Consider the following 20,050-nt stretch of genomic DNA (forward strand, 5'->3'; position numbering starts at 1 on the left):
ACTTTTTGTAGCTCATCCCAGCAAAGTTTATATTTGAGCATTAAAACCTGGTGACATTGCTGAGGCACGAGAGAATCGTAGCAGTGGCTTAAATATTCTAAAAAAAAAAAAAAGTAGTTAAGAATTTCTCATGGATTTCTGTCTGCTGAGCTACTTATGTGAAAACAAAGTACTGTTTAATATTCGCTATCCTTGTAACAACTTTGCTAATGCAGTTAGGCAACTCAGGGAAAAGGGCACACAAAAGATCCAATATTGGTACTACTAGTCTAAACACAAACTAGTCACTACAGATCTTTAATTGTGAAATGTAATTTGTGAGCTTTCGCTTTTCTTGCTGTAAATCAAACTTCTGAGTGGGTTTTCTGGCATGCTCAGATGAAATCATGGGAAACAAGAACAGGTGCTTGAACTTCTAACCCATAGTTGTCTTCATCAAATAATAAATATAAGTACATTTTGATTCCAGTGTTGCAACTGACGGGTGTACAGAGTCTTTTTTTGCAAAAACCACATGTTACACAGGCAACAGATGTCATTTGTAAACAGTAGATTAAAGCACAAGTAATCTTACAGAAAAATAATAGAAATGTATGCAGACTGGTGACAAATTAAAGGAATTTAAAGTGAGGAAATGTGGTGGCTTTGTTATACTGAGGAGAACATTTGGTTAGCATGGTGTGGGTCCTGTGAACCCTTCAGAAAAGTTATGAGGATGGTTTTGGCTCAGTCCACATTATATGAGGGCTCAGTGAATGGATTGATTTGGGTGGAAATTATGTCACCAGGCCTCTATCAATTTTTTTATATGACCATCATATGATCATCGAAACACAAATTGACTTGACTTAAATTATGGTGTTGATATTAAAATTCTATCATTTAGGGTTCATATATATTTTCCACAAACAAAATTCCCATTCCATCGCCACAGGTACAGAGATAAGAATTCACCAATGTAATGTGTATACGTTTCAAGGCCCTTTGTGGGCTTCAGGAATGTCATCCATTGAAGTCTTTTGAGTGAAAAAGTTCAACTGTCTTCAGTTATTTGCTTTGGTGGAACATTGTCAGGACCATAGTGTGCTTTTGAGGTGGAGGGGACGTTAATGTTGGGGTCTCCATTAGTGGCTGTGTCTATCTGGTTACCCTTGCCAAGGCTCTTGATGATATTCAGGTTCATGCGGGCAGTTTCCATGAAGCTGTTTTCCAGCAGCCAGCCATCTGATTCGGAGTTGGGGTCTCCCTGTCTCAGGACATTTTCCAGAGAAGTCTGGAGGTAACGAACCCCGGTCAACACTGATAGCTGAAACGACAAGAGACCCCTATTGACTGGCTCGCTCATAGAAATAAACACAAAGCATGATGCAAAGATGTTAAAGTGGCTGAAAAAGTTAATCAGATTTTGTGTAGTTTCCCTTTAAACCTACCAACTCCGACTTGTGTTTCCTCACCTCAAATAACCAGGTGATGAGGACTGTGAGGCCGATGGACTGCATAATGTGTATGTAGTACTCCAGCAGCGCCTGTCGACACCCTTTCATCCAAAGGTTTAGCTCCTCCGTCTGGTGCTCGTAGTTGAAGTGTGCAGAGTTGTTGGTGATCTGCTGCTGGATGCAGGGCCGGGGGGAGTTGATGTTGCAGCAGCTGAATGGGACTCCATTCAGTAGGAACTTTCCATCCACGTTACTCCTGATTCGGCTAAAGCCAGAAAAACAAAGTTTAGAATTTCCCTTAATAGATCAGTGCTTCTGTGATCAGATTTTAAATGTGATGATTGTTTGGGAGTATATTTTTTATATATTTAGACAGTATTTTATTGTTATACTGTGCTGATCTGTGCTTCCTGCCATGCCCATTTTTTCTGCCCATTTTCAGTGTTACTGAATATCTATAGCACAGTGTAAGAAATTATATATATATATCATTATCAAATATGATGCAGGGAAATTATAATGAACTAAAACCCAACTAAAAATTCAAACTAGAAGGGAAAAAACATTTTATTTGACTAAAATAACGATAAAAACTAAGTGAAATGATTGTGAACTTGCAAAACTAACTAAAATGAAATGAAAAAACAAAGATGAACTATCCTTAGTTTTAATATATGTTAGCTTGGTAAAAAAAAATTGTCAAAATTTGTTTTGTGAAGTTTTAAAGGACGCATTTATTTAGACTTTAGGTGTCTACAAGATTGTGAGTCAACCCCTATCAAAACGCTGATGCTAAACTGAATTAAAATGAGAAAATACAGAACTACAACAACTCTGTTGTTTCTTTCTCTGTTTGCCATTTGAACACGGCCTCTTAAATACGAATGCACTTTACCAAAATAGCACCCTGTTTCTGCAGTTTGTACTTACTCCACCACCTCTTTTTGGGACATATCCAGGTAACGGTTGCTTATCCACTGAATTTGAAACCAGTCCTTATAACCGTTGTTTCCACAGCACTGAAACTGCATCTGCAGCATGTCCACGGTGCGCTTTAGGAAGCAGCGTCCTGGTGTGTCTGTGTCCTTATAAAACCTCATGGCCTCTGTCAGTCCCAGGTTCAGAGACTCTTCCAGTTCCCAGTGCATGCAGTAACACATCAGAGCCCCTACCAGCACACAAAAGGTGAAGAAGAAGGTGCATATGATGTAGGGCAGCATGATCAACTTCCAGCGCAAAAACTTGGTGGTGTCCACACAGTCGTAGCAGATTTTCCCACCCAGGAAGTTTATGGCACAAGCGATGAGACCCACAGCTATAAGCGTGTTGGGAACATACTGGATGTCCCTCTCAGCCATCACCTCTCCTTGTTTATGGAGCTCCACCTTGAGGAAGAGGCCTAGGCTGAACAGGATGGCCCCCGTAACTACCGAGATCCAGTTTAGGATCCAGAGCACCTGGGCCAGCTTGTCTCTTTTGGTCTTGGTAAACTTAACTCTTAAGACTGCCATTGCCCGTAACACTTCCCTGAGTTTTCATTCAAGTCCAAGGTGGGATTAAGGGTAGGACACAGATAGAGCTGGAAAGAGGAACAGGTTATCTTCCAGGGGATGTGGAGGGACAAATAGAGGGGGTTTGGTTGTACAGTTCTCTGAAGGTCCTTTCATAAGCAGCTTAGCCTGGTAGCCGAGATTGATATCGTGTGGATGCTGCATTATGGTTGTACTGTAGGTGGTCTGTAAGCCTGTAGCAGTGAGAGTAGATAAAAAAACTCATATAACTGGACAATTTCTAGAAAACAGAAACACTGTTAAGAAACACTGCGCTGAAATGTGATCATCTGTATATACAACCAGAAATAGTATGATTTATATATAACCAAAATATATTGAAGAAACTGAAACAACTCTTCCCTCCCTCTAAAATCCCGAATAAATCCACGGCACTCACCTAAGTGTGATCATGATGAACATTTGATAACACTGCACTTCTGATTTTCAGGTTGTTTTCTTACAAACATCGTCAGATTTAGTCCAGAGCGGCGAGTAGTTGTAGTGACACAGATAGCGTGAATGCAGCCACAGCAGCATCAGAGTGAGACTAGCAGCCAAGTCCTGAACCTCCTAATCCCCTTTAGTCATTAATCAGTCATGGGCCCCATAAGGGATTTGGACCCACCTTCTGCCACCTATGCAAATCTGACTGTCTCGACACTGTGAAAGCAGTGGCCGATTGCCTTTCTCTCTCTCTCTGTGTGTGTGTGAGTGTGTGTGTTACCAGTAAAAGTTTTACAAAAGGATAAAGTTAAAAAAAAAATCATCTTTGCATCAGCAGTATTGCCCTAACTGCAAAGTTTAAGCCATCTTTTAATGATGCAGAAAAATAAACATACAGTCTTTGGTGGGGGGTTTGTATTGAAGACTACATTAATAATAAATGCTTTAAAAAAAAAAGTTTAAAACTGAAGCACATTGTAGTTGCAGTGCTCTCTAGTGGTAGAAACTTTGCAGTCAGGCTCCAGCTACTTTTATTATTTCATTTTGATTTGATTTTTCTATAAAATTCTTTGAAATATTTTGTTTTTTACCAGCTGGCAATCCAAAATGAAGACAAGTGCAAAAGACAATGACAAAACTATGCAGTGATCTGAAAAGCATGTGGTACTTTTACCACTTTGCCAGTTAATAAAAACACTTCACTGGTCATAAATGACAAAAACAAGATTTAAACTGGAAGAAAAAATGGGAGTTTTCTTCTCTCTTTTACTTAAGACGTTCACTTTAACCCCTGATATTCTTACCTATTTTGTTCCCCGCCTGTAACACACATGCAAACACACCGATGCAGTCACGACTACTCTGCAAATCAGCCAATGAAATGTTAACTGAGAGTGAGCTTAGAGGATTAACGTGGACGAAAGTAGCTTGTGTAAGAAGAGAATGTTACTAGCGGGCCAGTCAGCAAATCCACAGGGCAGACAGAACTCACAGCAGTCACCACTACAGAGACCAAGAGGGAAGTTTCACTGACCCACAGCAGAAAACTAGACCACAGTCGTTCCACCGAGTAAGTATGTGAAGACCCAACAAATGCAAAACTTACTAAAGTCCTCATGCTTCAGTCTGGTCTTCCTGATGTAAGTGTGGAAACACTTATATAAATGGATTTTCTAGCTTTAAGTGTACGTGCTATTTAACCACTTAAGCACATTACATGGGCTACAGTTGAAAGACCTGTGCAATGCAGTAGGTAAAGTAGTTGTTAGATGTTTTCAGTATACCCACTTTTTTGTGTGTGATCTCCCTTGTCTTGGTTTCGATACCAAAAGCTCAGCGTGATGCTGGACAAAGAGGGTCAGTGGTCTGAGGCATTGGCCAGCAATAACATAAAAGCCATCATCTGCTGGTTGAGGAAGCTTACAGCTGAAGGTAGAAAAGGAACATCCACTCATCATGAAACCAGTGCTCTGTACAATTTTTGCAAAGACCCTTTAATTCCACAGTTGTTTGTTGTTTCCTTTAACACTGTATCTTCAACAAGGTTATACTGATGTGGGGGAAATCGCACCAGCATTTAGCTGCTGGGTACAGCGGACAGCAGAGTTTGCGAAAAAGGAGTTATTAACCTTATGTAAGTACATATTACATCATATTTTCAGTCTTTCTAAATGTGCAAACTTAAATTTGAAGTTGAAGTTACTTTGAGTAACATATACTTTGGATCTTTGGATCTATTGTGTCTTAATTATTCCCTCAGGCTTCAGCTGTTGCCAGGGTCTGTGGATGTTCCTGGACCGCGGCTCCTTCACTAGAGTGCACACGTTACTCCAAAAATTAAGGAACCTACTTACATTGGCCCAGTGGGGAAGAAAACATCTCTGCTCAGCCCACCTCTGGCATGGTTTGTGCTAAAGATATCCTAATCTTTAATGCTGTGACATGATAAAAGCCTTTCTGAAATGCAATGTCTTCTTTATGCAGGAGTGGGAGTCCCATGTGTGGTCTGCAAGGACACATACAGCTCCTCAGACATCCGACATGGCTGCTGGAACAGAGAGCAGAGGATGCTGATGCAACACATCTGGCTGGGACAGCTGGTTCAGTGGTGGGGCATCATGGGGCTTCTGCCAAAGTTTCCTGGTATAGATATCATCACATCCCAATAAACTGGGATGAAGAACTGTTATTATACCTCTAAATCCTTTTGTTCTTAATGTTTGGTTCTCTGTTGTTTCTGTCAGAGACCCAAGAAGTGAAGCGTATCACTCAGATGTGGAAGGAAATGGATCACAGCCACCGAAAAGCTGGTCTTGAAACACAGGGGTAACTCTGAAAGGGTTTCATTTTAGAGCAAGTCTCTCTCTGAACATACTTTATCAATTTCCTACCTGTTTTTTCCCCTTTAACTTCCTTACCTTTTATTAGACGGGAGGAGGGAGAAATGGGAAGATTCAAGTCTTTGATACAGAGCATGGTGACACAGCTATGCAAACAACACGGGTGCATTTGGATGTCTGGAGATTGCACAGATCCACGTTATCCTCCCCCTAATCTGCAGGCGCTGTTGAAGCTCGTGCTGATCCCTCATATTGACAACATGTCAGTCCAGGCCATTGTATCCATCCAAATCAGCAAAGCTTTTCTGTGAAACATACTGATTTGTTGCTTCTCTATGTGCACTTACTTAAGGTTAAATGTGTCTTAACTTTTATGACACAAGCTCATGTACTTCATCCTGGATGTGGCAAATTTCCTACAGTGCAAAGATGACCTCCTTCAGGCTTTTTGTCATGCGTTCACAATTCCATCCACCTTTTCCCAACAAATCAGAGCCTTCTGGATGCTTGATCATGGACACACTGAGGTATGCAGCTGAAAACGAAACATTAAAAAGATAAGTGTTGAAACGGCCAAAATGGCATGCAGGTGACTCAAATGAGATATGTGCATACTTTAAAGTGATTTAATAATTTGCAAATAATAAGTAATGAATGGAGCTACAACATTTTTTCTTTTAATTGATAAGAAATTTACTTAACAAAGTGCTGTGCGCTATCTTACAACCAATCCCAGGCCTCCATGGAGCTGTTACTGAGCCCAAAGGCCTATGTTCCTGCCCTCTCCTGGCAGCATCGTTGCATCATCCATTGTCTCCTGACAAGGAAACAGCCTCAAGAGGCATTACGGTACCTCCAGTGGGCCAGGCCTGCAGTAGAGACCACTGATGATGCCAAGCTGTTTGCAGATGTACTTATTCAAAGCAGGTACTACATGTTTGATAATATAATGTTACTAAATAAAGGCTCACTTGCAGACTCAATTTGTGCTTTCAACCCCCAGTTGTAACTCTGATGCTTGGGCTCTGTTGAAGAGAGGCCACACAGAGACTGAAGATATGAGCAAATACTTCCTCCAGACTTGTAAAGGAGTTGGCCTGTGCACAGAGGCTTTAAAGTACATTCTTGTTGAAAACAATGTGGGTGAATCACTCATTTACATCAAGACAAAATGTACATACCAAGACAGCCTAGAAAGGACTTTTAACTCTCCCTAAAAATCTTTATCAGAATGAAGAAGATGGAGCTGAGACCACAGAGATGACACAGATGAAGAAAGGTATGAAAGATATTATTAAACAGTATTAGGATATAACTGAGATGTCATCTAATCACATTGTTTTGCAGAAATGCCACCATGTCCGCTATCTGCCAAGCTGTACCGGGCTCAGAAAGTTGGCAAAGTATCAACAGATGAGCAGGTGAAATTGGTCAGAAAGGCTGTGAAGGAAGTGAGGAAACCAGATTCCAAGTTGAGGTACTGAGGTTGTAGATGTCACACTTGGAGCAACTGCTTGAATTATGTTAAAACACAATATGCATTAGACACCAGATTTATGACGTGCACTCTCATTTCAGGGAGGTAGTGTGGCCAGAGCACACAGAGAGAATGCCCAACAGCAAGCAAATGCTTCTGCCCACCGAGGCTCTGCGTCTACTCACATGCAGCTCTTCACCAGTGCACATGGCAATAGAAACACAGCAAACAGCACATACAGCCGACCCAGAAGAAGAAGATCCTGTCATTTACAATGTATATATTTTCATTGTCTTTGGTAATACTGGTTGCAATATACAATTGCAAAGGGATTTTAAGTAATGGCAACCCTTAGATTTTATTTTGTATTCGCAGCAGCAGCAGCAGCTGGAGACTCAAGAGAACATTTTTTCTTCTGAGGAGGATCTAAGATCCTTGTCTGCCTCATCCTCTACCTCAGCTTCACCCTTGCTTCTTATGAAGTGGGACCCGCTTCACACATATAAAAGCACTCTGACCCTGCAGATGATTTCCTCTCTGCTGACGGATAGAAGTAGCCAAAGCAGGGGACAAGAAGAAGAACACAGACCCCACTCATCAGCTGGTGTTTTCCTAAATATCCCTGAGCTGGTGCTGACACCAGATGGCGCTACAGAGCCTGTTTCCTTCAGCAGCTTGAACAAAGACAGCATGGTAGAGCTGATGCTTTCTGCAGATGGTAAGCTTTGTCTTGGATTCTCTGCACACACCATACATATTGAGAGATTCCCAAGAAATGGAAGCACTTTCTTACGTTTTACAAGTGGGAGAAGGTGATGAAGCAGATGTTTTTCTGGAAGAAGATACTATCGGGGTTGACGGGCTTTCAAGACCTTCCACATATGAAAGCCTTCTTTCAGACACAAGGTCAGAGGTCATCATAAATCTCACAATGCTTATGATAAAGTAAATTATTAAAACTGGTTGATATTTGGTGCAAGTTGAATTTCCAGTATGAATTTGACAACAATCAGGGCTGCCTGATAATTATATCTGGCTTAATTGTCATCCACTGAGTGATCACATAACTAGCTGCTACACGAGCTCATGAATATATCAGTCCTGGCCCCTCAAATGTCACTCAGCCAACCTTCTCCTCTCACTGATTTTCAGTTTCACTGAGGTAGCCCCAACTCACTGCGTCCAGAAAAAGAAACCTCATCAGGTAGGTAATAATTTTAATTTTAAAGTACATAGTGACTCTATTGGTTCAGTATCTAATTAGCAGCTGTGTTCTCTGTGAGTGTGTTTACACTGTATACTGTATGCCACCAGCAAGACGAACCACAGGGATGCTCCAGCCAACACCTCCCATGTACCTCAGCTGAAACAACCCACGACATGCTGACAGATCTTCATCAGAGCTTTGTTTTGAATTGGTCTATACCCAGGGGCTCGCCAGGGATGGGTAAGCAGGACAGCTCCCTCCTCTTCTCTGTGTGTAGCTCCACCTTTCTTTACACATCTGTCAACCCCAGCCCAACCTGCAACACTGAAACCACCTCGGTTTATTTGGGCACAAAGAATGAGCGCCTCCTTGAATCCATGTTAAGAACTAATGAATCCTCTCACTCAGCCTGGCTCGATCATTGCAAAATGGGCAAATGGTGGAAACAGGATGCTGAGACTGGATGTAGTGTTTCCAGGTGTCTGCTACAGAGCTAAGCTATTACAGCCGGTGCATTTTGGATCACAAAAAGTCTAAACAAATAATAATATACCTCTAAAAGTATGCACGAATCTATGCAGCCATTTGGTGCTCAGTGATCAGCAGAGATAACAAGACATGTTGCCTGCTCAACCTTTAGAGCTCTGGAAACAATTCTATCTTTTGCAGTGTGTGTGTATGCATGTGTGCGTGTGTGTGTGTGTGTGTGTGTGTGTGTGTGTTAAAGGTCAGAACTAATTGTTTGTCAGAGGAACTGCAGGGGTGCAAGATGCAGGCACCAAAAGCAGGGGGGCTTGGCTGCTAGGAGAGGGAGATTGGAGAGGAAGTGAGGTGTCAGAGATTGGTTCCCTTAACCTTGCTGCAGCATTCAGTGATCCATTAAACAGCATCCCCTCCCTCCCCCACGTTTTCTGTCAAAGGGTGTACCGTCTACCACCGCAGGCAGACCTCCCTCCATCTGCTGATCACCGTTGAGCCTCAGGGAGCGATGGCCTGTTGGCCCGTACTGATGCCCCAACCTTGTCGCAGAGACAGCGGTTAAAGACGTAACAGTGGAGCAGTGTTGCATAAAAGATAATAGTGTCAGACTTGTTGTTACCAAGATCCCCATTTATGTGATGTGTTCATCACTGGATTATGACTTCTAAGGAAATTCCAACAGAAAACAATATTGATAACATTTCTGTTCATTTGCAGATGACAAGGGACTTTCTCTTGTTCTAGGTCAGCCTTATTCCTGTGGACTCGTCAATTTTTTGGACTTCACTGCAAAGCAAAAAGGAGAAAACAGAGATGGAAATCAGGTACTTTGTTCTGACACACACCATAAAATGTACAACATGTGTTATGATGAGTCTATTATGCATTCATCACAAAATTGTCAATAGGGGTCACTATTGTTCCAGTTAAGATGCTCAGTAATATTTGGATGATCTCATTTTTAGTCCCGGAGGATTTCACTTCATCACATCACAGCCTGGCAGGTCCCCTCTTTAGTACCTTTCATCCACATTTCTCCCGTCCCTCTGCATAAACATCACTGCTTTTAAGACCTCCGCCTACAATGATGTCATTGTCCAAAGTCACGTGATTTTTATGGGGAATTTTTCTGGAGTATCTTGGAGCACAGGTGAAACATCCATAAGATGCCAGGAACATGGTTACCATTTATTTGTCAAAAACAAAGTGGCCACTGCTCTGTAACACATTTCCTTCCATTTAAATGCTGCTTGTGCGTTGACCTGAGTGTTACACTTCTAATAGCACTGTGCAGATATGACCACATAATTATTTTACAGAGGTTTCATTGGATAATTGTTTAATTGGGATGTAGTCACCTAATTATTTTGCTCTGAACTAGGGACCATATGGCGCTTGGCAGGTGAAACGCAATTAGGCCATGCTAATTTATGATGATTATACCTGAGCATGACTGAACAGCCTATACTGTACAAAAATGTGTCTATCAGGGCCAATCTATTTTAGTTGTAGAGTGCATGTTTGGAGTGATGGCATTGCATTCATTACCCTGCAGTTTCTGTGTAAGCGTGGGTTTCCAGGGGGTTGTTTAGTAGGAAGGGCTGTTAGTGTTACCTAATTGTTCACCGAGGCCAGAAACAATACTTGTAGGATTTGCTTAATTGGCAGATAGAGAGATTAATCACTAATGAGTGAAATTAGTTGAAGGCAAACACTTAACGACTGATCAAACTATCATGTTCTTTGTGCCAGTGCGACTAAAGATAATAATAAAATCGAGATATTAAGCAGTTATTAGTTCAAACTATAAATTTGGATTTGGCCCCACATGACCTCAAGCATGACTGTTCGTGATGATTACTGGCACAGTTATAGATGAGATTTTCACCATGTGGAGCAAACAAAGTCATCCATCAAATCTTAGGAGCCCACTAAGAAATCACGGCCGCTTAAAAAGATATCACAAAATTAAATACTATCGACTTTGCTGTCTTTATGAAAACACCAATATTTGCACAGAGAGAGGCGGGGAACGTTTGTGTGGGGTGATGTTGCATGTTGAAACGTTCATGATTCAAGGGGAGATGAATGGCCTCTATTAGGAGCATTTAATCAGTAGCTGGCCCAGTGCTCCCAGTCTCCTGCACCCCCTGGGGAAAGATTAATGGGTACAGGATATTTCATCAGGTCCTCCACATCACTGCTCAGGATATGAGGCTGTAATTGTGTCTGTTTTTGCTGTTGTTTCGTGTTGCAGGCGGAGAAAGATGAGCCCGCAGGTTGGAGCAGTTCGGGGAAGGTTTCCCAAGGAGCCATAAGGAGTGGCAGAGCAGGATCGAGAAAAGGCAAACGAGTGAAGAGGGCATGATCATCTGCAAGACAAAGAACAGCCTCTTATGTGATGCATTTTAAATATATTTAAATTAAAATCTAAAGGGAAAAAAAATCACTCCAATGTTAAAGTTTACCACAAAGAGTGTTAACCTCCACCAGATTCATCCTCCAATCACCTGGTCAGATACTTTTGACAGCCTTTGTTCCCGCCCAGTGGTACTGTCCCACCTCACCCTTAATCTTCTGCTGTAATGTCTCGTGTCAGCAATACTCAGTAAATGATGAGACATGAATTCTTAAATATTGCTATGAACTAAGACTCGAGTAAAGAGTAGTAAGTCTGAGTTACATTATGTCTTTTTTGACTTTCCTCTGATGAACATAACAACGTTGCGTGTTTCGATTCAAGTATAGATGCACTACATTTAAAATGCACTTGTGATGTCCTTGAAAATGATTGTGCACTTTAGATTCTTCACTGGTTTCCTCCTCTTGGAAAAAAAGGGATGTTTGCTTTGCTGCCATTGCATCTCATGAAAAATGGATGACCTCCCAAGGCTTTCTTCTGCCCATTGCTCTTCATATTTGCACAAAGCCCAGGGACTGCATTTGGGTTAGCATCCTCCCTCCCTCCATCCTCCCTCCTTCTTTCTCTCCCTCTGTGGTTTGTTCGCGGGGTGAATAACTTAACACATATTTCAGCTTGACACACTTCTGCTCTGGGTTTCCCCTGGGTGCCCAGTTCACGAGCCCACACATGCTGTATTATTTAAAAGTGGGGTTTGGAGTTCTGTGCGTGTAATCTCCTCTTTGTGTAAGGGCCGGGGGACTGCCTTATGAAGTTGTTCGGCTTTTCCTTATGACCTTGTATTTGTGACTAGATGATATTTCAAGTGTAGCCAAAAGACACGAGAAGCATACCAGCACAGTTATGTTTTTTGGCAATATAAGCTTTATTTTTTTTTGTAAAAGAAGAAAAACACATCTCACAAACAGCACAGTCTGTATCATAGCAAAAATGGTGTACAGTACAAAATGATGGATTACAGGAAATAGAAATCCGGACAATATATCATGAGCACAAGAATAAAAATCGAACGCAGCAAAAATGCACGAGGAGGATAATAAATAATGCCTAATGATGCTAAAAAGCAAACTGTCTCAAAGTCTTGGAGTGAAATCAGCTTTCAGCTCAACACACACACACACACACACACACACACACACACACACACACACACTAACTCAAGCTAATCTAAAAGCTGATACCATCGTGGAAATCAGAGTGCGGTGGCGAAAATGACACATAAATCATGTGCCGGCAGATGATGCAAAAAAAACCCTGCGGTTTGCAAGATGGATACAAATAGCCACATGATGTGTGGAAAACTCTCATATAAATACTTGTCATTGTGTTGCGAGGACTGTTGTGGTGAAAAATGCATGATTATTAATCTCCTAAACGAAAACATCTTAATAGGAACCTCTGATGGTGATGCTGTGCACCCAGAATACACAACCCACAGTGGATTTTCCAAACACACTTCGATGTTTGGAATTTTTAATGTTCTTGAGTGTAAAAGCTATTCCACATTTTTCATCTCTGTATTCTACAACATCACATTCACATTCACCAGGTTTGGCCTTGCGTGAAGGCCAGTGATCATACTGTCAACATGAAACATTCAGACCTTGGTGCAACATGGCAGCAGGTGTCTTGCCCACTGGAGGGCACTGTGAGCAGTGCAAAAGCTAGGTGGCCAAGAAAAGGGTGAGACACCTTGGCCAGCTCACCAGATGGGCTCACTGAAGCGTGTCAGGTGGCTGTGACAGCTACCTGCCCTTCCTTAAGGACTGTCACCATGTATAAACAAACCATTACTCTAATTTGTGAGTATACACTTATGTGTGTGCAAAATGTGTGCTTGTGCCCAAGGAGATGATTATGCTGAACCTTTTTAGAGTTGCACCTTTAATATCTTTCCTATACAGGAAAATGTTCATAGTAGTATTATTATCAGTAAGTTTTTGGTATATATTTTAGTATATATAGTTATATATTTTACAGTTTTAGCAGTTCAATGTAAGTCTCTGGAAATCGTGCTGTGCAGCAAATGATGTAGAACTTTAGTTTATGTTGTGGAGGTCACAGAGTTTATAATATTGGGGAAATGTGTAGAAAAAACTAAAATAGTGCCATCAAGGGGCATTTTTAACTGTATCTAGCTTCAGTAAAAATACTGGAGATTGTAAAAAAGGAAAGGGGTGTCAATACAAGAACTTTTATATTATTATTTCTACCTACGGCGGAGAGAAAATTATTATCTTGGTCACTAAAAATATCATAACTAACTGTAATATACGTAAGCCACTGCGAACGGGTATATTAGTGAAGAGGAATGTCTCCACAGCTTGTACGTAGATAAGATGGAGAGCCCTGAAGGCCTCTGCCTGCTCATTAATTTGCAGCAAAGCAACGTCGGATGCTGCGCCTCCGCTCGTCAGTCTCCACTGCGCAGCCGCAGTTGCTCCAGGACGCTGAGTGCAGAGCAGGGAAGACAGAAAAATGGCCCTCGACAATTTGATTTTCGCCCAGTGCATCCTTTATTTTTTAGCTTTCGTTTTCGGTTTTATCGCCGTGGTGCCTCTGTCTGAAAACACGGAGGATTTCGGGGGGAAATGCCTGCTGTTCACGCGGGGTATGTGGCAAAATGAAAACATCACTGTGATGAAGCAGCGCTTCATCGTGGAGGAGTGGGGACCCGAGTCCTCCTGCAGCTTCATCACTTTTGTCGGGATAGCGTCCCTCATCCTGTCCGCAGTGCAGGCTTGGAGGCTGCTGTTCTTTCTGTGCAAAGGACACGACGAGTGAGTGACCGTTCACTTGTGCCTCTTCCTTAAATAGAAGCTTATGAAGCAATACCACTCTAGCGGTCTGAGTGTAAATGTGCCATTCCTGTCCATCTCCCACGCCCTTGTTCGTGCACTGTCTTGTATATTTCATAGCCTGCATGTATTATACTCTATTTTATAGCGGATGGAAATGGGCACGGAAGCATCCTGTAAAATGTCAAGTCACTGCCATCTCCCAAAGATGGGGGAATACTCATTTTAAACTAGAAATCAAAGCCTATGCTTCACCTACTATTTTTGTGACATCAAAGCAACTTATGTGTCATTATGTTGATGTGTGATTGAAAGACTTAATCATCAGAGTTGCATACGTCATGCAGAGTAATAGGCCTCTGTGTCAGTTTTGTAACATACTCCAGAGATGTTGAGGGTTTTTGCCTGCCCTAACCCAGTTTGTTTTGTATTTCTGTTCTGTCTGCCTGCAGCTCCATCTTCAATGCCTTCCTCAACCTGCTCATTAGCTCCCTGGTGGTGTTCACAGTCTTTCTGTCCAGCACCATCGTTAGTGTGGGTTTTAACCTGTGGTGTGACGCCATCACCGAAGGTGGGACTATGCCCAACAGGTGAGAGAGAAGCGCAGGTGTTCTACTTTTTCCGGATGATGCTGTGGTATAGTCCCTCTAAATGCCACTTTCTGTTTAGCTGTGAAGACATGCAGGATACTGATCTAGAACTGGGTCTGGACAACTCTGCTTTCTATGACCAGTTTGCTATAGCTCAGGTAAAAATCTTTTAAAATTAACGTACAGACAGTGTAACGAATTTAACAGTCGTAGTAAATGCAATGACTGCTTTTACTCTTTCAGTTTGGGCTGTGGGCCGCCTGGCTCACCTGGCTCGGGATCACTGTGATGGCTTTTCTGAAGGTCTACCACAACTACAGACAAGAGGACCTGCTCGACACCTTGATCCACGAGAAGGAATTGCTGCTCGGCCGCTCTTCACGCCGCGGCTCTGACCTCAAGACCGGCCTGATTTAGAAATCAGCAAGACGCACAAACATACACGTTCATTCACAGTTAACCATATAGAACCATGTAGTCCTCTTGCCTGCCGTGACCAACACCAGTATTCGCCTGTGTAGACAATCAGAATCGGTTGGCTTTTGCTCCCACGAAGATGAATTGAATCAAATCGACAGTTTTAGCTGTTTTCCAGAAGTAACTGAGAATAAAAGCTACAGATGGTTGTTAACCTTTCCTGTGCTAGATTGAGATAATCCATCCCTTATTCAACCCCAACCCAGATTTGATAGTATTAAAACTTTTTTCTTTTAAACAAAAAAATACATCTTTTATCAAATATACGTTGTTGATTAGTAAAAAACGGTATTAATGGTTTGGCCAGTTTGGCCGGTGGATCTTGTCCTTGTGAAATTTCTGCATGGATCTAAAGCATGTAAAATTTCTCAGGTGCTTTTTAGACATAAAGGAGTTTTTTTTCTTCACCAATAAATGTGTTCCTAACTTAGGCTTCTTTTTTTCCTGCCAGTATCCACAGTGCGTCTCTGCAAAGTGAGAACTGCATGCTCCAGCATAAACAGTGTGTGCGTTTGCAGCATCTTTACACATTTATCAGCAGCTACAAAAGGTGTTTTATAACAAAAAAAAGTAGAAAAAAAAAGACAAATTGCAGCTCTACACATTCGTGCATTTGGCAGGCAGTCTAAAAGGCTTTTAGCAATCTGTGTGAGATAAGAAAACAGATCCTATCTTGTGCCATTTAGCAACTCAGGCTTCTTCTGCACACTTTATAGGCTACAAACCAATATACTCTATATTACTGTGACTAGACACACAAGTATACCTGCATGCACTTCTCCCTCTCCCTGTTAAATCCCACGCTCACTTATTGACAGAGATTACGGGAAGAAAGGAAAGTCGGCCGCTTCACTTTGATAGGCAATGACAGTTTTTATTTCAAAAACAACTGAAATTAAAAAAGCAAAAAACGGTAGGAACTAAGAAAACCCTCCATAAAGGCACTTCTTTCAAAGTGACCGTAGATGTTTGAACAGCAGTGAAATGCAGCTTTAAGCTAAATGTGCATCTACAGGACATAAGCTCACTGGGTATTGTTTTATTGCTAATGACGATTTCGTTTGACAGTACAGAGTCGAGAGTATTCCTTTTCTCCGGTACATCTGCAGTCTACAGTCAAACGTGAGATCTCCAAAATAAAAGACAAACAAACTCGTTTTATTTTGAGTTCCCTGAAACCTGTTGTATAAAGTGTTTTAATGGAATATATGTGATGTGTGTTATTGCTCATAATGAGAGATATGTGGGATGTGCATCACTGTGCCCTTTGATTCCTATAATCCATTTATGTGGTGATTTGGCTGTTTGAATTTGACTTGCCTTGTTTGATAAAGGGACTCATACAATAACGTCTGGCTCTGTTAAATTTCTGTTTTTGGCCTCTAAAATAGCAATTACCTTTTTTTTTTTTTTTCTGTTATGTATTGCAAATATCCGTTCAACCCACGCACTTCCATACACTTGACATCAGAATTAAAACCTGAATGTTTCATTTGAATATAAATGCTACAGATAACAAAAAGTAAAAAAAAATCCATATAACCAGAAGTCCGATAGTTGCGTAGAAGCAGATATACAATATAGAAGAATAAATAACATTTAGCATAAAGTATTTTTGTGGGATTCAGGCGGTTATAAAGAGGAACACTGTCAGAAGCACAAGCATTCGTTTGGATTGAGTATATTCTCTTTCATGATAGGTAATATTGTGCTGCAGATTATTATCCTCCGTGAAACTAGCATTCAGCTGACAGGCGACCAGACAGTTGGAAAAGAACAAGGTGTTTTTCATGTCCAAGTCATTCCGTGAAGTGATGCGGCCCTGTGTTTTCTTTTTTCAGACCATCATTAAACAGTTTACACATTCATGCTTCTGTCTGCCTCGTCTCAGTGTGCCAATCAGAAGTGCCAATCAAAGTCGTTTCCCAGACCTCTCTACATTCATTTATGTGCAATTACAAGGCTAAATACTGTGATAGTCCTTAGTATATTGAGCCATATATACACATTCATTTCTGTGTAATATCTGGTATACACAAATCATGTACCGTAACAAAATAAATTTGCATTCCACGGAAACATTCACTCACAGACAGCAGACTGTGACATGAATAGAAGAAAAAAATGAACTGTTGTGGAGATTATGCGAGTGTTACATGTCAGCGTCAACGGTGCAGATGTGCAGAATGCCGTTACAACTTAAATATGGAGTGGCATGCCCACCACCTTAGTACATATATACATACAGACATGGAAGCTACATATTTCTGGGATTACACATTTTCCCTTTTTCATGGTGAGAGTGGAATAAAACCACAGACAGTGTGTAGAGCCTCGCCAAATGGCTGAGGTGTTTGTAGGCCCGGGCACCTTCAAAGATAGGAAAAAGAGGGATCTAAAAAAACAAAAAATTAATAATAAATTAAAAGAGGCTCCATGTCTCCACCTGTGGTTGATAACAGTCACTGCATTGTCAACCATATCCAGCAGCCCCACAGAAGCTGTTTCATGTGCAGCAGGTAGACTGCCAAAGCTGCCTCCAGCTCCTCGCACACTCTCTGTGGACGCCGACGGTCTGTGCAGTACATGGCAACGCCCAGGAATGACATCAGCAGGAAGAGGCAGGTGAACAGGGCAAGGTGGGGGCGGGATGGTGTAGTCTCATAGGCTGCACAGGGGGAAAAAAACCAGACCGGTTTTTCAGAGTTTTGATTTGTAAATGACGAGCATTTGAATTGCACATTTCTTTTGTCGTTTGAGGCGAGGCCTCAAGTGTCAGGTTTCAGAGGATGTTTTTGTAGATTAGTTAAGCTTACATTAATATTTGCTGTTCCAGGCATTGTCAAACAAGACGTGACAGTGGCGTGCTAAACTCCCCATAGCATGTGTGCCACGTGGAGTCCTAACAATTCTAATGCTAATGCTGCTACAAGCCTGACAGCCTCTTTCCTCTTTATGAGTGCACTTTTGAAACTCTCGTGTGCTCATTAGTAACGTTATTTTTCAGACAGACTTACCACCTAAACAGTCACAATAAGGAATGTCTGCAAAGCCAAAAGAAAAGAGGTCAGTCAGTCACTGAAAGCTGACCTCATGATGTGCAGCAGCTACAAACCAGCTGCTGTACCCTTTCAGTCGCCACTGTCTCTCTTGAACAGACTCCACAGTGCCTCATTTGCATGCATAATTAATTAAAAAGAATAAATCTCTTGCTCATGTGTGGACACCTCTTGGCATTACGTTATTTTTAAGTAGCACAGAACCCCCAAATGACAGTAGTTTATGATGCAATTTCTGGGTGTTTTAATACTAGCTGGGTTTCCTCTTTAATGTAAATTCGAAGGCATGTGCAGCTTTGGGCTGAGGGTTCCTATCTAAGCTGGGATAGCAACACATTTTTAAGAATAAAAATACCAATGAAAAGCACCAGAGGGCAACATGTTCTCTGTGCAAACACATCTTGCAGCCTAAAACCGAGCAGGATGGACTCATTACAAATTGTTTGTGTGCATGCTTTCTCACCGTGCACTGTGGTCTCAGGCTCCCTGAATCGAACTCTGCGCTCGCCTTTACGTTTGTGGTTGAGTTCTGTGTCTAGTCTGTAGTTGGAACTTGGCTTCTTTAGGATGGAGGTGGGGACTTTGCTGTTGGTTAACTACATTAGATAAAATTCACATTGAGCACATTTATTGCATTAAAGGCCAGCAGCAAACAGCTGGAACAGATCTATTCCAAAGAAGCTGCCTCATATAACACAGAAATAAATCAGAATAACACCAACCAGATACCCTCAGGTGTTTTACCTACCTTAGGTTTAAGTGTGTCTTCCTGATGGTGGTGGGTATCCTTTCTGTGGCGTACCTCTGAGTGTTTCTCCCGGTGGGAATGAGGAAGACAGCTGACCGAGTCTCTGAGAGACTCTGCAGCAGCGAAACGTTTGGACAGTGCAGACACACATTGACCCAGAGAGTCTAGGAAGAGAACCATGACCATACAGAACATGAGACGAGCAGCTTAACATCGGAGTTTCCAGTCAAGACAGAGCAGAACTCAAGCTCAACATGCAAATGTACAGGAGGCAAGACGGAAGTGTGTTAACTCCGTCTGCACCGGGTACAGTGCAGCCGTGGGAGTTCAGCACAACTGCACAGTGCTCACTGTGTGAAAAAGCTATCAATTATATCAGGCCCTCTAAAAAAATCTGGATCTCATCACAGTTTATAAAAAAGAAATAAATAGAAATAAAAATTAGCCACTACAGACTACACACACATTGCCTAAAGTTGCCTACTATTGTGTATGTGTCAGCATTGCTGGATAAATTCTCTCTCAGATGACTTCAGTTATTAATAAAAACATGCTAGTTACAATAATATCTTAGGTCAGTTATTTAGTCCATGTTTTTACTTCTGGGGAGAACTTTGGCTTTTTAATAGGTGCAGACTTGAATCAAAGATGACTTGAAATGAAGTGAAGGCTCAGATATTTTGGGACACATGCAATTATAATTTCAACATATCACATACAGTTACAGTTAAGTCTACATCAGCTTGAAAATACATGCAGGCAATGTTCTAGCAGAGGGAGGGGCTGACTGACCTACTTAATGGTCAAGGGTATGTGAGGGACATGGGGTGTAAACACTTAAACCTGCCATCATGGTGCAGGCCAAAAAGGAGCCCTTTCTGCTCAGTGCAAAATGAAACAAAACAATGCACAGAGCCTTAATTTTTCCAGCGTTTCACCAAACATTTTAAGACAAACTATTAAACTAAAGTATTTTTCCCCTTTTTAATGGTCTATATTCATGTCTTGGTGCAGCTGCTC

The 20,050-nt window shown here is 41.6% G+C and overlaps 4 protein-coding genes across 5 annotated transcripts in view; 2 read left to right on the forward strand and 2 right to left on the reverse strand.

Annotated features, from left to right (window-relative positions):
- Positions 1–552: 552 nt before the first annotated feature.
- prph2la (peripherin 2-like a) lies at positions 553–3,552 on the reverse strand. The gene is made up of 4 exons (XM_004540609.4): positions 3,387–3,552; positions 2,367–3,180; positions 1,455–1,701; positions 553–1,306 (listed from the first exon to the last, which is right to left on the reverse strand). The coding sequence occupies exons 2-4, from the start codon at positions 2,945–2,947 to the stop codon at positions 1,034–1,036; spliced, it is 1,101 nt and encodes a 366-aa protein (XP_004540666.1). The 5' UTR covers positions 2,948–3,180; positions 3,387–3,552; the 3' UTR covers positions 553–1,033.
- An 850-nt stretch (positions 3,553–4,402) lies between these two features.
- LOC101474056 (uncharacterized) lies at positions 4,403–12,430 on the forward strand. The gene is made up of 19 exons (XM_012921265.3): positions 4,403–4,502; positions 4,765–4,864; positions 4,977–5,066; positions 5,193–5,336; positions 5,417–5,575; positions 5,677–5,758; positions 5,861–6,050; positions 6,156–6,299; positions 6,509–6,699; positions 6,776–6,911; positions 7,003–7,051; positions 7,120–7,249; positions 7,351–7,525; positions 7,625–7,967; positions 8,053–8,155; positions 8,402–8,453; positions 8,564–8,696; positions 9,681–9,760; positions 11,194–12,430. The coding sequence occupies exons 2-19, from the start codon at positions 4,774–4,776 to the stop codon at positions 11,302–11,304; spliced, it is 2,403 nt and encodes an 800-aa protein (XP_012776719.3). The 5' UTR covers positions 4,403–4,502; positions 4,765–4,773; the 3' UTR covers positions 11,305–12,430.
- Positions 12,431–13,770: 1,340 nt separating this feature from the next.
- Positions 13,771–16,572, forward strand: tmem179ab (transmembrane protein 179a, genome duplicate B). Its single transcript, XM_004540611.3, has 4 exons — positions 13,771–14,138; positions 14,609–14,746; positions 14,826–14,904; positions 14,990–16,572. Exons 1-4 carry the CDS (start codon positions 13,837–13,839, stop codon positions 15,161–15,163), a joined length of 693 nt encoding a protein of 230 aa, XP_004540668.1. The 5' UTR covers positions 13,771–13,836; the 3' UTR covers positions 15,164–16,572.
- lg19h14orf180 (linkage group 19 C14orf180 homolog) overlaps positions 16,072–20,050 on the reverse strand; it is a 41,185-nt gene continuing 37,206 nt past the window's right edge. For both annotated transcript variants that reach the window (XM_076877476.1, XM_004540613.6), the window contains 3 exons: positions 19,031–19,194; positions 18,746–18,878; positions 16,072–17,891 (listed from right to left, as the gene is read on the reverse strand). In XM_076877476.1, coding sequence (XP_076733591.1) covers positions 17,686–17,891; positions 18,746–18,878; positions 19,031–19,194 — 503 coding nt within the window. In that variant the 3' untranslated portion in view covers positions 16,072–17,685. The remainder of the gene's footprint in view (positions 17,892–18,745; positions 18,879–19,030; positions 19,195–20,050) is intronic.

Source organism: Maylandia zebra, linkage group LG19 (genome assembly GCF_041146795.1).
Source record: "Maylandia zebra isolate NMK-2024a linkage group LG19, Mzebra_GT3a, whole genome shotgun sequence".
Taxonomy (NCBI): domain Eukaryota; kingdom Metazoa; phylum Chordata; class Actinopteri; order Cichliformes; family Cichlidae; genus Maylandia; species Maylandia zebra.

Coding starts and splice junctions, on each gene's coding strand:
- prph2la (XM_004540609.4), bottom strand. CDS start 2,947: ATGGCAGTCTTAAGAGTTAAGTTTACCAAGACCAAAAGAGACAAGCTG. Junction 1,702..2,366: donor TCCCAAAAAGAGGTGGTGGA/GTAAGTACAAAC, acceptor TTCTGGCTTTAG/CCGAATCAGGAGTAACGTGG. Junction 1,307..1,454: donor TCATCACCTGGTTATTTGAG/GTGAGGAAACAC, acceptor TTGTCGTTTCAG/CTATCAGTGTTGACCGGGGT.
- LOC101474056 (XM_012921265.3), top strand. CDS start 4,774: ATGCTGGACAAAGAGGGTCAGTGGTCTGAGGCATTGGCCAGCAATAAC. Junction 5,067..5,192: donor AAAGGAGTTATTAACCTTAT/GTAAGTACATAT, acceptor TTATTCCCTCAG/GCTTCAGCTGTTGCCAGGGT. Junction 6,912..7,002: donor ACATTCTTGTTGAAAACAAT/GTGGGTGAATCA, acceptor AATCTTTATCAG/AATGAAGAAGATGGAGCTGA.
- tmem179ab (XM_004540611.3), top strand. CDS start 13,837: ATGGCCCTCGACAATTTGATTTTCGCCCAGTGCATCCTTTATTTTTTA. Junction 14,139..14,608: donor CTGTGCAAAGGACACGACGA/GTGAGTGACCGT, acceptor GTCTGCCTGCAG/CTCCATCTTCAATGCCTTCC. Junction 14,905..14,989: donor ACCAGTTTGCTATAGCTCAG/GTAAAAATCTTT, acceptor TTACTCTTTCAG/TTTGGGCTGTGGGCCGCCTG.